General features: G+C 48.2%; 5 protein-coding genes across 5 annotated transcripts; 1 reads left to right on the forward strand and 4 right to left on the reverse strand.

The window, feature by feature from the left end:
• Positions 1-2,098: 2,098 nt before the first annotated feature.
• Positions 2,099-2,863, reverse strand: BJ212DRAFT_707747 (uncharacterized protein). Its single transcript, XM_041343879.1, has 4 exons — positions 2,670-2,863; positions 2,457-2,612; positions 2,290-2,403; positions 2,099-2,224 (listed from the first exon to the last, which is right to left on the reverse strand). Exons 2-4 carry the CDS (start codon positions 2,566-2,568, stop codon positions 2,130-2,132), a joined length of 321 nt encoding a protein of 106 aa, XP_041197962.1. The 5' UTR covers positions 2,569-2,612; positions 2,670-2,863; the 3' UTR covers positions 2,099-2,129.
• Positions 2,861-4,468, reverse strand: BJ212DRAFT_707267 (uncharacterized protein). Its single transcript, XM_041343877.1, has 5 exons — positions 4,350-4,468; positions 4,152-4,295; positions 3,368-4,048; positions 3,166-3,307; positions 2,861-3,105 (listed from the first exon to the last, which is right to left on the reverse strand). The coding sequence occupies exons 1-5, from the start codon at positions 4,374-4,376 to the stop codon at positions 2,957-2,959; spliced, it is 1,143 nt and encodes a 380-aa protein (XP_041197963.1). The 5' UTR covers positions 4,377-4,468; the 3' UTR covers positions 2,861-2,956.
• Positions 4,469-5,132: 664 nt separating this feature from the next.
• Positions 5,133-6,530, reverse strand: BJ212DRAFT_707908 (uncharacterized protein). The gene is made up of 4 exons (XM_041343880.1): positions 6,398-6,530; positions 6,139-6,263; positions 5,288-6,083; positions 5,133-5,238 (listed from the first exon to the last, which is right to left on the reverse strand). Exons 2-3 carry the CDS (start codon positions 6,184-6,186, stop codon positions 5,433-5,435), a joined length of 699 nt encoding a protein of 232 aa, XP_041197964.1. The 5' UTR covers positions 6,187-6,263; positions 6,398-6,530; the 3' UTR covers positions 5,133-5,238; positions 5,288-5,432.
• A 1,164-nt stretch (positions 6,531-7,694) lies between these two features.
• Positions 7,695-8,806, reverse strand: BJ212DRAFT_1444810 (uncharacterized protein; the record flags this gene model as incomplete). Its single annotated transcript, XM_041338014.1, has 4 exons — positions 7,695-7,918; positions 7,967-8,100; positions 8,167-8,370; positions 8,787-8,806. The coding sequence occupies 4 exons, from the start codon at positions 8,804-8,806 to the stop codon at positions 7,695-7,697; spliced, it is 582 nt and encodes a 193-aa protein (XP_041197965.1).
• A 2,674-nt stretch (positions 8,807-11,480) lies between these two features.
• Positions 11,481-11,914, forward strand: BJ212DRAFT_1261854 (uncharacterized protein; the record flags this gene model as incomplete). Its single annotated transcript, XM_041330216.1, has 2 exons — positions 11,481-11,687; positions 11,738-11,914. Coding segments are annotated over 2 exons (384 nt in total), but the record flags the coding sequence as incomplete, so codon positions are not given.
• Between the last annotated feature and the right edge of the window lie 1,026 nt (positions 11,915-12,940).

Genomic DNA, 12,940 nt, shown 5'->3' on the forward strand with positions numbered 1-12,940 from the left:
CTGTAAATTTTTCAAGCATACCCACAGACAGTTGGGTGCTTGATGATTTAATTAGTGAAGGAGAACACTCAATGCAAGAAAGAGGCTGGCAGGTGCAGGAGAGTTGTAGCAGGCATGAGAAGGTAGTAGGAGGCATTCAGGAGGGTGCAGTGGACTATCCACTGAATGCCATTAATGCAACAAAACAGCAGAAGAAACAAATAGATGTAACTTACAAGTTGCAAGTAGGCAGCGTGAGGCAGGTACAGCCTGAGATTTTGAGAAGCTTCTTGATAATTCTTGAAGTGTTTGGATACACTACAGTGCACATATGCAGCAGACTCAAAATGTCATCTGGATGAACAGACAGACTTACCCCATCAAAAACTACAACCACTATGACAGATCAATAGAGGGGACCATATTTCAGACATGCGTGCCTCTTTGTTCTGAAAGGATATGTGATTCCGAGCGACTCATGAGCAGAATGTGGTCACGGGCAGATCAGGCTCATGAAAGCCTGTGCAATTGTCTCTTCTATCACTTTTAGACATCATCCTCTCAGCTACTGTGAATGCAACAGCAGACTTTCCAATGCCAGCTGTGCCATGCAGCCAAATGAGCTGATTCTTCTGTGTTGTCCAGGAATATGTGGATGTATTCGAGGAGATCCACACGGGTCCTTTGCAGACATTTTGGGTGGGTGGTCAAAATGAGAGGAGAGTTGAGTCAGACTCACACACACAGACAAGCAGAGACAAGTGCAGAGGTGGGGTCCAAGACATCTAGCATTTGCCTATTGGATGTTATCTACAGTAGCAGGGAAGTCAAGCATCATCAACAGGCAGCTATACTGTCAAGTATTGTGGTGATCTGACTGCAGTCCAGCAATCACAGGTCACCCATTGGATATTTGATAACATCGAAGAGGCGCAAGAGACTGTGGTGCAATAGTTAGGCTGCGTGGCATTTGCTCACACACTCAGTATTATGCTCACATGCAACAAGTGCAGCATATTGGAGGCAGATCCAGACTACCCCAGAGATGGCACCACAGACATGCAGGAAGAATTCATTCTTGAAGCCACATGGTCAACCCTTTTAAACCAGACTGGCAAAAGCACAGACATGATCCACACAGATGTTAACCTGGAATGTCTGTCAGTCTTCAAACAGCACCTGTTCGAGAAGTTGGCTCAGTCAGGCTCTGCAAGAAACTATCAGTGAGGCCTGGATGCTGGGACCCATATGCTGGGCTCCCATCCCACTGGAACCATGAGGATCATAATGAAGGAGATCCCGGTTATGATGAAGACGAGCTTGAGGTACTATGCTTTCCAACTTTTGAAATGGTCCTAGTAAACAATCAACTTAGTGTGGGCCAGGTTTCAGTGACAGCAACAATATTGAGCAACATACATCATGACCTCAGAAACAAAATCCCATGGAGGACCAAGAAAGTGAAGAAAGGTAGCACTGACCGCATCTTGAGATGATGCCTGCAACTGCACAGTCACTCACTTAGAAGCATTGTATACACAGGAATAAGACTACAATGCAATATGAAAGATTGTTTGGTGACAAGGAAGATAGTTGTTGAAATGATATATGGGAGAACTGACTTGCAGACCAGAAGTACTTGTGATGATACTGTCTGACCGTGACTTTGTGAGTGTGATTATAATAATGAGTGGGCGCATGCTCGACTTGGCCATGGTTCATTTGCAGGACAAGGATTGGGAGGTTCCAGTGACTAGCAGTAAGTGTAATTGATGCGCACTCACTATTTGGGAGCAGCGCAGCAGTGGTCGCAGCAGTGGCGCACGATGCCCCATACCATCGGTTCGGGGTTCGGAACGGTTCGGGACCCGTCCGAACCAAAGTCGAACCGTTCGCCCAACGCCAAAACCGAGAACCGTACTATGGTCCAGTTCTGGCTGACACCTGGACCGTGGACCGAACCACAGGGGAACCGGACCAAAAGTCCGGTTCGAACCATGGTTCAGGACCGGACCACGGCAGCACTAGTTGCGCCCGTCGTCTGCATCGTCATCAATCGCTCAAGCGACTCTTTTTCAATCATTCCTAAATGCCTTGTGTAAAATCATATCTAGTGACTCTGCTATGACAAGCACAACAAGATAAATACGTTATATATTCACTTTAACAACAACCAATTGGTCATTGGGATCGTTGCCAGCAGTGGAAGTGAACCCAGTGCTGCGAGCCTTCTTGCTCGGGTGAACTGGGGTGGTTGCTAGAATGTTATATCAAATAGATATTCACACAGATGGACAAGTGGTAAATTACCTGTAGGAGCGCTTGGACGCTTTAAAGAAGCCCCGGCAGTCTGCGCGATGTACTTGGGAGCTGATCGACTAGTAGTCGTTGTATCTTGCGCTTGAAGGGCAAATTGTATTCGAGCTGCGGAATGATGGTTAGCCTTAGTAAACGCTTCTCGCAGTCAATTAACGCACTACTTCGGTCAGTGTGATTGATGGATTGGACGTTCGCTGTACCCACGAAAGGAACAATGACGTTGGTATCGATATTTCGACGAGGTTCTTGCCGTGCTGCGACCCGGAACATTCTATTCGCCTCATCCCCACTGGCTGCGTTGCCCCCATCCTCGCCTTTCTCGCCTTGTGTAGTCAGGCATGCTACCGTTTCACTGGGGGAAAAACTGTCACCTGAATTGTCGTCTAACGCATGTTCGCCGATTTGGGACTCGCGCCTCGCAGGCGCCCCTACTTCAGTGTGATCAGCAGATATATTGCCCTCCCCCAACGCTTGAAAGCGATCATCATTAGCTGGAGATGCGCGAGCTACAGACTTGACGGTGTCTGTGGCGGATGCTTACGGAGTGTTATCGCTCTTTCTTTTCCCTTGCTTTGTGAGCGCGGGGATGAGAAGGCATCAGCGATCATATCGTGTGAGTCAGTACGCGTGGTCGTGTTATCATTATTCTTGCGATGCGCTATGGGACGAGGTTTCGGCCGCCCAGATCCCGAAGATGTGGCTTGGCTCCCGGGGTGTCCGGCATCATCTTCGATCGCGGCTGCTGTCGACTTCTGGGGTTGTCCATCGCGCCTCGGTCCAGCCACAGGTGATTCGTCTTCCTGTTCACTAGCATGATCCCCCTTCAGTACGCATGTTATTAGTCACCTGGTGATGAAACAGTCATACGTATACTTGCATTGGTGTTCTCGTCCTCCAAACCTTGCATAAGAGTTATCTTGAGATTGACTGTATCCATGATGTCATAAGCGAGCCTATCGTCATTCTTTAGTGCTCGCATGCGGAGACGTGTAGAATTGATCTCCAGTGCCTATAACAGGTAGATCGTTAGTCATCCAGCTCTTCTATAGGCGAAAAGATTAGTACGTACATGTATGAGCTTCTTGAGCTCTCGAACGACGTTCGCTGCCACCGGACTGTGGGTCGACGACGTCGCCTTTGCAACTAGCATGCGTTCGACATACCCGACTAGCTTCATGATAGCAGCGCGATCATTCCCCTCCATGTCCTGGCGACTCTGCATGTGTGCATTTATCGTGTGACAGTCCTCAGTGAGCACAGTCTCCAATGCAGGAGTAACGTCTGGCGGAATCTTGGCTCCGTCGTACCATAACCACCTCTTACGCTTGACGGTCTGTCCGTTCTCCCCAGACGTATTAACTGCTCTCGTGTGCTTAGCGATGACCTCCTCCAGGATCGTGCGAAGACCTGCAACCATTGGATCTTTGAATAGACCCTCGCGTCTTTTGCGAATTTTGACAAGATCAAGCAATACTGCCTTGATCAGTGGCTCTCTGTCCCGCTTGCCATTTTTTGATATGCGAGTATGCCAGTCCCAGTTCGTGACATGCATGGCAAGAATTCCAGGGACATCCTGCTGCTCAGAAGTTAGATCCCGTCCTCGCCCCTTCCTTGCCAACATCAACGCATGCAACTTCTGCAGATTGTCCTGCGCATCGGACTCTAGCTGTGCGAACGCTTCGTTGACCTCCTTTCTGTCTTTGAACGGCTCGCTCTTCCTCTTGCGAGCTGACATCGTCGTCAAATTGTTCTGCAGGCGCAAGACCAGCGTCCCGCGGAGTGCCCACAAGCAAGTGAATACCTGTCCTGTCAATATCGGTGTGATACACAGCATGATACTCAATCGCACATACCGCCTCTTCGATTGTCTCGTGCTCGTTTATCCTGCATTCGTTGCGAAGGTTCGTGAACATTACCTGGGTTTTGTCATCCATTGCATGGCTGTTGCGATGGAGCGTGCGATAGTGCAGCAGCAGAGGCTCAAACCATCCGCTGACCTGACACAGAGAGTGAGTAGAACGTCATGTATTGCGTGTGGTTCAAATTATTACCTCCTCAAACGCAGCGATGTTTGACATCAAACTAGTCCACGCAATATCGAGAAGATGACCGCACAACAATGGTAACGGAGCCTCTTGCACGCAATCCTCAGGCGTCAGCCACACGGCGATCCTCGCCACAACCCTATCGTGAAACCGGGTAATGTCGTTCCATTGCGAGGGCTTTGTTGTCGCAAGGTGCCACTTTGAGCGCAACTTGCTTACTAGGTAGTGCAAGTAATTGTCCAGGCTGTTGATGTACTGGGGGTCCTTGGTCCCGACATTCTTTGAAGGAATGTTACGGAACTCCTCTTGAACGAGAATGGACACATCCTCGAACACATCGTTGAAAATGGTAACTTCAGTATTGGCCTTGCTGTTGCATATCTGAGCGCGCCACACTGCCAGTTGCTCGACTGAAGCGTTGCGGTCTGCCCCATCGCTGAATGCCACTAAAATCACATTACTCACTGTTGCGTAGTCCGGGAAGTCATCGCTCGATGCGAGCAAATTCAGAATGTGACTGTGGAACATAATAAATTGAATAAACATCTGTAACAGCACATAAGGACCATGTGAGCGAATATAAATGTCGTTGCTTACCCCCATAATCACATCGATCGAGTTGGCGAGCCAGGTAATCTGGAACTCCTTTCGGCGGCGAAAGTGTGATCCCAACGGCAGAAGATGCAGTGCGAGCGCTAAAATTAGCAGGTCGTAGCTCAGGACTTTCGTCAACCGTGCATTCTTTTGCCGCTCGGGATTATCGCGCTGGATCCACAGCTCACGCAGTGCTGCCGCGACTCGCTCATGCTCAGAAGCATTGTTGTAAGCTTTTTTCACTAATCGCAAGATCTGGCTCAACACTTCTTCGGCAGTTTCCTTGTACTCGTGCAAGGATCTGTTCCGACATAAGTGGTGTGCCAACATGTCACCATCCGCTAACACACTGTCTGTAGGTGCATACTAATCAGCGCTGGATGCTCATACCCCCACTGGACCCGTTGCAACGACAATTGATCCCAACTCATACCATAGCTAAAACACGCCAAAACACGCGGTCCCTTGAATGATACATCAAATGCACGACTTGTGTTACCCAGCCGCCGCAACAGTTCCGGTAGCACAGTAGAGACAGCGGTAGAACTCACCTTCATCATACACGATGACGCCCCATTTTCCCATCAGAATTATTGTCCCCTGCAGGTCATCCAGTTGGTCGCGAAGCCTGTTGAATTCAGTGAGGTGGTCTGGACTCAGATTCTTCCGAGCGGTTATATCGTCGCAGCGTTGCTCCATACGCGCCATCTCTTCAGTGACGATTTCGGAATATTTCTTCAGCGCAGCAACTCGGTGTCGTCCTGACGACACTACAATATTGTCGACGTCCTTCAATTGTAACTGTGGTACAGCATCTGGGATGTCGAAGTTGACCACGAGGCTTGACCCAGTCTTCACGCGGGCGCCTGATAGCATGATCGGTATCGCTGTCGCTTCTCGCATCGCCAGGATCCCCTTCTTCTTAAACGATGCAACAAGCTTATTCACCTCTCTGGCCTCCTGGGGCTGATCGTTATATTTGCCAAATAACAACGAGTTCTTGATTTTGAGTATATCGATGTAAGCCACACCAATCCTGCACTTCGCGAGCGCCGCGTCCATCCTCTGAGTGTTTTGTGCCGGGTCAGTCGTTCGCTCCTTCGCTTGAACAGGGCGCTTGTTCATCATTCCGCGCAACTCATCCACCTGGAATCCGTGACTCCTTAGCTGCCAGTGTGTCAAGTTGATCATGTATACGTACGGTGAGTGTCTCCTCATCTCCAGATGTGTCGCGATTGCGACGTGCCATGTCGATTACAGTTGCGGGCTGTTGTAGGGAGCAGTGTTGTTCCTGACCCAGGATATAACTGATGATGATGATGCGTCCTGCTTCGAATCAACTGCGAAATAGCTGGTTAGATGATAGAACGCGGTGGGCAGCGCTCACATGAGCAGCTGCTACTCGTAAACATACATAGACAGTATTTAGGTAGATATCAATACAACAAGAAAAGACGCGCCTCTCTGTCGGCTTTAGAGAGTCCATTCCCTCCCATCCCAGTAAGATGCGAAGACGGTTCCTGCTTCCTTTTTTTGTTCTTATCTTTGTTGCCCCCGTCGTCATGGCTCCTGGTTCGTTAATCAAAGTGTGTCTCGCCTAGTGTAGGGGGAGTCTCATGGAATAAGGGAATGCCCATAGCGTTACCGGATGTGTCTTTGTGGACAAACCCCGGCCTTCTTCCAATGACACACTATATATGTTCATTAAGGCGGTTCAGGAAATGAGCTTCCATCCCTTACCGAACATACGTTGGTGACGAAATGCATTTCATTCACGACCCATATTAATATTCTGACACCCGGCGCCGCCTAGCCCCATACAGGACTGTGCAAGATGCCGGGAAAAGTACAATCTATGGGCGTTTCAAATCAGTGCGTTTTGTGCCTTTGCGAAGAAGAGCTATAGTCATAGTGCAACATTTGCACAGCGGGATTAAGCATATTTGGAAGGTGCGAAGCGAGTGAGACCAGCTGAACAGGAAAGGGGCGACAATGGGCCTGGTCCTGCGACATTGCCAAACTCATTGAGCATTTGAGTCAGATAGCATGAGTGACGCAGAATATGAAGCACTTATTCAGAGTCACCAGGAGGATGCAAGAGCGACAACAATACCCAGCGGAGGACAAGGAGGGCGTCGATACAGATATATTGTCCATCTAAGAGCTAGATTCGTACCAGCCCAAGATAATGTTGCGCGAGAAATACGTCACGTCTCTTCGAGGATCGAGCTCGTGTCTCTGTTCGACGGGGAGTGCCAGAATTTTGGAAAGTGCGGCATCAACTAGACAATCGTCTTCGGTGAGTATCCCTATTCCAGCTGGAGTATCGATCGCCGTCAAATTTTCTGGATCGGAGATGATAGCAAAACGATAGATTAGTTGACTGGAAATCATCGACGTTTCATTCTGACCAATCAAGTAACAAGCCTTTCACAGACTCATGGAACTCGGGCGTCCTAATCGCTCACATAGTCTGTGCCAGCAGAACAGTAACCTGTCCTCGAAGAACGCAATCGTCAGCGGTGCTTTCCAAAGCGGCTTGGAATGACGTGGTAGCGGCTTGAAGATCGTCCATCCTGAAAGACGCTGACCCAGACCCGTATTGAGCTTGCACATGTATAATCTGTGACACCCGCTCTGCATCTTTGAGAAGTAGACCTAGAGCTGCCAACGATCTTTCATGGTCCTGCAATCCGAGACGGAGCCTTGCGATGTTTCACCGTCTATAGTACGCCGAGCCACCACCTCGACCAGATCCTATCCACGCTCGTCGCCGAACCCTTCTACGGGGCACCTTGCAACCTCTGCTTCACAGGCATCAACTTTGAATGCTTTCTGGAAACACTTTGAAGCCCGCGTAGGGACGGGTGGTGACGCGTGTTTTGAGTAGTATACGCCTAGCGAAGTGTATGCCGGCGCATACTCGCGATTGTGTTTGAGCGATGTGATGAAGGATTTGAAGGCTTCCTCGCGGGACTCTCCTGCAATAGGAATCAGTAATGTGATGCAAAAGGCGTGGATCGTTTCACCTCCTAAATCCCAGTAGCATCTCCCAATCCGCCACAGGCGCCGAGCTTTATCAATGTCACCGCGATCCTCGATATCCTTCAAGGTCTCAAAGACCTCTTTCAAAGCATCTACGCCAGGATCTGCATGCATCCGACTGAGGCACTACGCACTCTCCCCTTTTGCTCCCACGCCTTTATCCATAATATCATCAGGTAGCTACTTCCCCGCTTGCGCAAATAGCTTTTCCGCCTCTTCCCATTTTTCAGCATATTGTAAGACATACGCCTTCCCCATCAATTCGTCCACGTCGGTGGGATCCTGTCGCAGGACGTCGTTCAAGAAATAAAGAGCACGAGGGTGGTGCTTAGGAGGAAATAGATGAACGAAGGATGTGGCCAGAACAATGTGAAAGGCCTTACGCACTCTAAATGGACGACAAATTGTCACTGCAGTTTCGAGGTTCTAATTATTTCCACCTACTCTCGCGGTTCACGGTCCGTGTTTGGCTCATACCTGCGTATCAATTCCAGTCCGCTTTCAACGACTTTGATGGCATCTGTGTATTCGAGTTCCTGTAGTTGAACTCGAGCTGTGATCATGTTCGCCGGGTCACAATGAGTCCAGGAGTACTGAAAAGGCATCCTGAATAGAGATGTCAATGATATCTTCTGGAGCGTGATTCACGAACACTTGGGATTACGCAAGGCCAAGACCCTCTGCTAGGGAGCCCAATTCAGTAATGGTAGACAAATTTATGACGCGCCCAGTACCAACTGTATCAGAATCTCTTCCTTCAAACCACATGCACCAAGCAGCCTCATCCAGAATGCCAATCGTCACAATATCGTGAACCATCTCATCCAGCAGCATGCCAACCTGTGGGTTGGTAGAGGAGAGTGCCAGGAACGATTGTTGTTTATATCGAATGAGTTTCGATTATGTGGCGCGCCGCGGTTCGTCCGAGGTGTACTGGGGTGATTAGGAATATCATTGTATAAGGTTGGAAGCTGCAAGGCGAAGATTAACTCGACGACCGGAGTATTCGCAAGGCTGCTTTACCTTCGATGAGTGCCAAACCTCAATGCCAATATCTTTTTTGAGTTGCTCGGGCTTAGGAGAACGTCGAGCCACTCCTCACATTCGCAGGCTTAGTGATTGCCACATGGGTCTTGTCCCAACACAAAAGTGGGACGAGGAAACTGTTTTCGATTTACGGTCCAGCTATCTTGACTAACCATGGTCTTGAGTAGATATCGATATCCTCCCACACGAAGCTGTCGCCCAGACAGGTCAGATGGCTCGAAGCCTTGAGTGAATTCGACTTCGACGTGATCTACGTACCTGGTGCTGAGAACACCCTCGCGGACGTATAGTAACGAGCCTAAACGCACAGTTAGATCCGCGAGTGAATATGTAAGTGCAGAGGATGACGACTCACCTCACGGCCTCCTGCTGAATTTCGTATCAGCTCCCGTGTATAGCGGGACTCCTTTGTTCCTGGGCGCGACTAAAGCACGACGTTCTGCGCAGATCGCCACTCGGCGTGTAATTGGTCAACAATCACCTACCCACAGGACTGGTGCATCAGAGGCTGCAGGTTATACCATGGGGACGGATGGACGTGGCACTCGTCAGGCAACGCCAAACGAAGCGCCATGTACCTTAGGGGGCCACGAGGGTCCAACGTCTCAGAGCCTGACAGAAGATGTGCCTGTGACTCCCGGAGATCAGCCAGAATCGGACTCGACAGCACTCACCATGGACATGCCAAGCTCTGCTGGTGCAGCGTCACCTAAGGGCCAATCCAACAATAAACGGGTTATCCTGAAATTAGGGAAGCGCATCAGCCTCCCTGGAGGGCGGAAATAGTGAGAAAACAAAAGACTCACCAAGAACACCTAGTCCTACCCCATGATGTTGGCCCCAAGTCAAAGGCCACAACCACGCTAAACGACAAGAGCAGTGAGAATGCTGAAAGTGATAAGTCCTGGGCAGCTGCGCCATGGGAAGGGGAGGCTTACAAATGGTCTGACCGTTTTTCAAAGACCGACAGAGAGTCAGAGACCGTTTCGACCGTTTCAAAAAGCACGTGAGTTTGAGATCACTCACGTGACCACTTCAACAATTTTGCCCCAGGCGACGATGGCAAATGGCGACGACTTAGCGGGACGACCGAGCAACGAGTCAATGAAACAGGAACATACCTACCCCTTTCTTTCTTATTCTTAAGATAAGAGCCTCTTTTGAATTAGCCCAATAAAACAAGAACTGTGTGAATTGACTGGGGGGGGGGGGGGAAAGACTGCATTGGAGTGGATGTGAAACAAGTAAACTATTAGTGGGAAGGAGAAGGGGAAAAATTAGACAGCAAGGCAAACATGAATCTCGACTCTCTACAGCTGCTGCTGCTGCTGGAGAAAGTTGATCCTGAGCCACTGCTTGTTGTTGTGGGTGACGATTAGTGATGCACAGGGCCAGGCCTCAGGCCCTATGTAGGCCAGGCCAGGCCGGGCCCACATGCCAGGCTTACTAGGGCCTAGGGCCTGGCCTGTAGTTTGACTGGGCCCAAGCCCTGGCTTTTCCCTTTGTAAAAAGTCTGTGGCTGTCAGCCAATGTTAAATATTTAAACTATACAGTTTTAAATTTTCTTGAAAAGGCAATACTGTATGTACCCATACCATAAGTTAGGCACATTCAATAATCATGCCCATTGTCATGTCTGACGATGAGTCCATGTCAGGACATGTTGTGTCTCAACCACAACAAACTGTGATGCTTTTGTCACAACTCACTGATGCCAACAACAATGCAACTCCAGAGCTCTCAGCCCATAGGAACAAGCCTCCTGTGCCTGCCATCAGTGCCCCAAAACCAGTACCAACCAGCAGCAAACAAGGAGCAAAGGATGCAGTAGATGAAAGTGCATCTGATGAGGGTGCTATGGAAAATGGACCTCATACAAGTAAGTTGTCTTGTACGTCTCATCTCAGGACCACTCAGTTCGAATGTTGCAGGCAAATGACTGCACTGCATTGCAAGCACTGATGGTGAGGCGTCGTTTACAGATGCTTCCAGCCCATCTGTAATTGATACTGCAGGTATGTAATGATGTTGTCTGGTTCTATAACTACTTGTCAATGCTTCTGATCAACAGAAGAGACTCCAATCACGTGCAATGCAACACCTATGGACACCAAAGGTTTTTTATCCAACGTCAATGTACAAGATCTATCTGCAACCCCGACTGTTCAATGTGAGGAAAAGGGCCGCGATGTCAGTGCATTTTTTGGCAAGCCATATGCACACAAGGCCAAAGATGGGAAGACTCATACAGTTCGAGACTGCAAGCCATGCAAGTAAGTAATATCTTTGATTTGCTACCTCCCAACTAACAAATTCATAGAAAAAACCATTACCCATGCCAGATTGTTAGCAACACTTCAATGTGTTGACACCACATTGCCTTTCAGCATCCAGTAAGTTTAGTATTTCAATCTTGACGCTTCATTCATGTATTAATGTTTATAGGATGCCTATCAACAATGGTGCAAGACCAACAACTTCAAGTCAATGCTACCTCAAGATGTCAAGGAATGCAAAATGGCAGCTGCAGTGGTGAACATGCAGCAAACAAGTCTCAATGGACACCTCCAAGAGATTCCTCCCAACAAGGTAGTCATACCTTATACTGATTCACTCTTCTGTGAGGCTGCCATTGAATGGCTGATATCTACTAGCCAGGTAAGTATTCATTACTTGCATTTGATATGATGTTTAACATGATTTTACAGCCAATCCAAGCTGTAGATCATCCAAGCTTCAAGAACATGATCAACATAGCAGCCCATGCTACAAATGGCATGGTCCTACCAAATCGTAACACTACACACCACAACATCATGGACTTGTTCAAGACACAGATGATGAAGTTAAAGGACCGGCTCAATGTAAGTTTTTGTTTTGTCTGATTATCATCAACTGACGTTGCAAATAGAGCAAGCTTGTATCTGGCACTGTCAACTTAACATGTGATGTGTGGCAGGCAAGTAATGCAGACAGTTATTTTGCTACCACTGGCCACTGGATCAAGGAAACATCACCCAGTGTTTGGCAGCTTGAATGTGCTGTCCTGGGGTTCGCACAACTCAACAACTCACACAATGGACAACACCTTGGTCAAGCACTGTTTAAGATTGTGGACCGAGTGGGTATTGCTCATAAGGTAAGGTACTTTGGAATGCCTGGTTATGTTGTACTCATGTGAGATTAGATTGGCCATATTACATTGACAATGCTTCAAATAATGATACAATGCTCAATGAACTGGCACTTCGGATAAAGCAAGGGACAGGTATGATGTGGATCCCAAAAAAGCGACACATTAGGTATAGTTAACTAACTATTTGTTTCACCCTTGTACTAATGTAAACCTTGCAGGTGTTTAGCTCACATCATTCATCTTGTGACACAAGCTATCATTGCCTCATATAGCAGTGCCCTGTACTATAACCCCAAGCTCCCAGACCTGTCTATCCCCCAAGCACATGGCCACTGTGATGAAGTTGGCCTTGCACGAGCAATTGCAGTCAAGGTATGTCATTTTCAAAACATTTCAATGTCATTTGACTAATGATACAAGGCACAGTCCTCTGCCCAATGAAAACAACTTTGGAAGGATATCCAGACCTGTCAGCCTAACCCAAGCCCAGTTGTCTCACAACTACTACTCGACATGCCCATTTGGTGGTCCTCAACTTATGTTATGCTTGACCGTGCTGAGAAGAAGTGAGCCATTAGTATGATAATATAACTAACAAGTCGAAACTAACTGTTCTTTAGTATGTTGATACATTTGTCTATGAGCTCAGCCTTCGTGAGACTAACCTTACAAAATGTGTCAAAATTGATCAGTTGAAGTTGCATGAAGATGAATGGGCTCGCATTGCATTATTCATGTCTCTTCTTGCTGTGAGTCTTAGGTTGTCTTTTTATCA

This window comes from Suillus subaureus (genome assembly GCF_016647635.1).
Source record: "Suillus subaureus strain MN1 chromosome Unknown BJ212scaffold_4, whole genome shotgun sequence".
In the NCBI taxonomy this organism is placed as follows: Eukaryota; Fungi; Basidiomycota; class Agaricomycetes; order Boletales; family Suillaceae; genus Suillus; species Suillus subaureus.

Excerpts from the sequence above, each read along its gene's own strand:
- BJ212DRAFT_707747 (XM_041343879.1), bottom strand. The coding sequence starts at position 2,568 with ATGTTCCGGGTCGCAGCACGGCAAGAACCTCGTCGAAATATCGATACC. Across the intron at positions 2,404-2,456 it reads CAATCACACTGACCGAAGTA|CTCGAATACAATTTGCCCTT; the intron begins GTGCGTTAATTG and ends ATCATTCCGCAG. Across the intron at positions 2,225-2,289 it reads GCGTCCAAGCGCTCCTACAG|TTCACCCGAGCAAGAAGGCT; the intron begins GTAATTTACCAC and ends CAACCACCCCAG.
- BJ212DRAFT_707908 (XM_041343880.1), bottom strand. The coding sequence starts at position 6,186 with ATGGCACGTCGCAATCGCGACACATCTGGAGATGAGGAGACACTCACC. Across the intron at positions 6,084-6,138 it reads GAGATGAGGAGACACTCACC|GTGGATGAGTTGCGCGGAAT; the intron begins GTACGTATACAT and ends CACGGATTCCAG.
- BJ212DRAFT_707267 (XM_041343877.1), bottom strand. The coding sequence starts at position 4,376 with ATGTCAAACATCGCTGCGTTTGAGGAG. Across the intron at positions 4,296-4,349 it reads ACATCGCTGCGTTTGAGGAG|GTCAGCGGATGGTTTGAGCC; the intron begins GTAATAATTTGA and ends TCTCTGTGTCAG. Across the intron at positions 3,106-3,165 it reads GAACACCAATGCAAGTATAC|TGAACAGGAAGACGAATCAC; the intron begins GTATGACTGTTT and ends GGATCATGCTAG.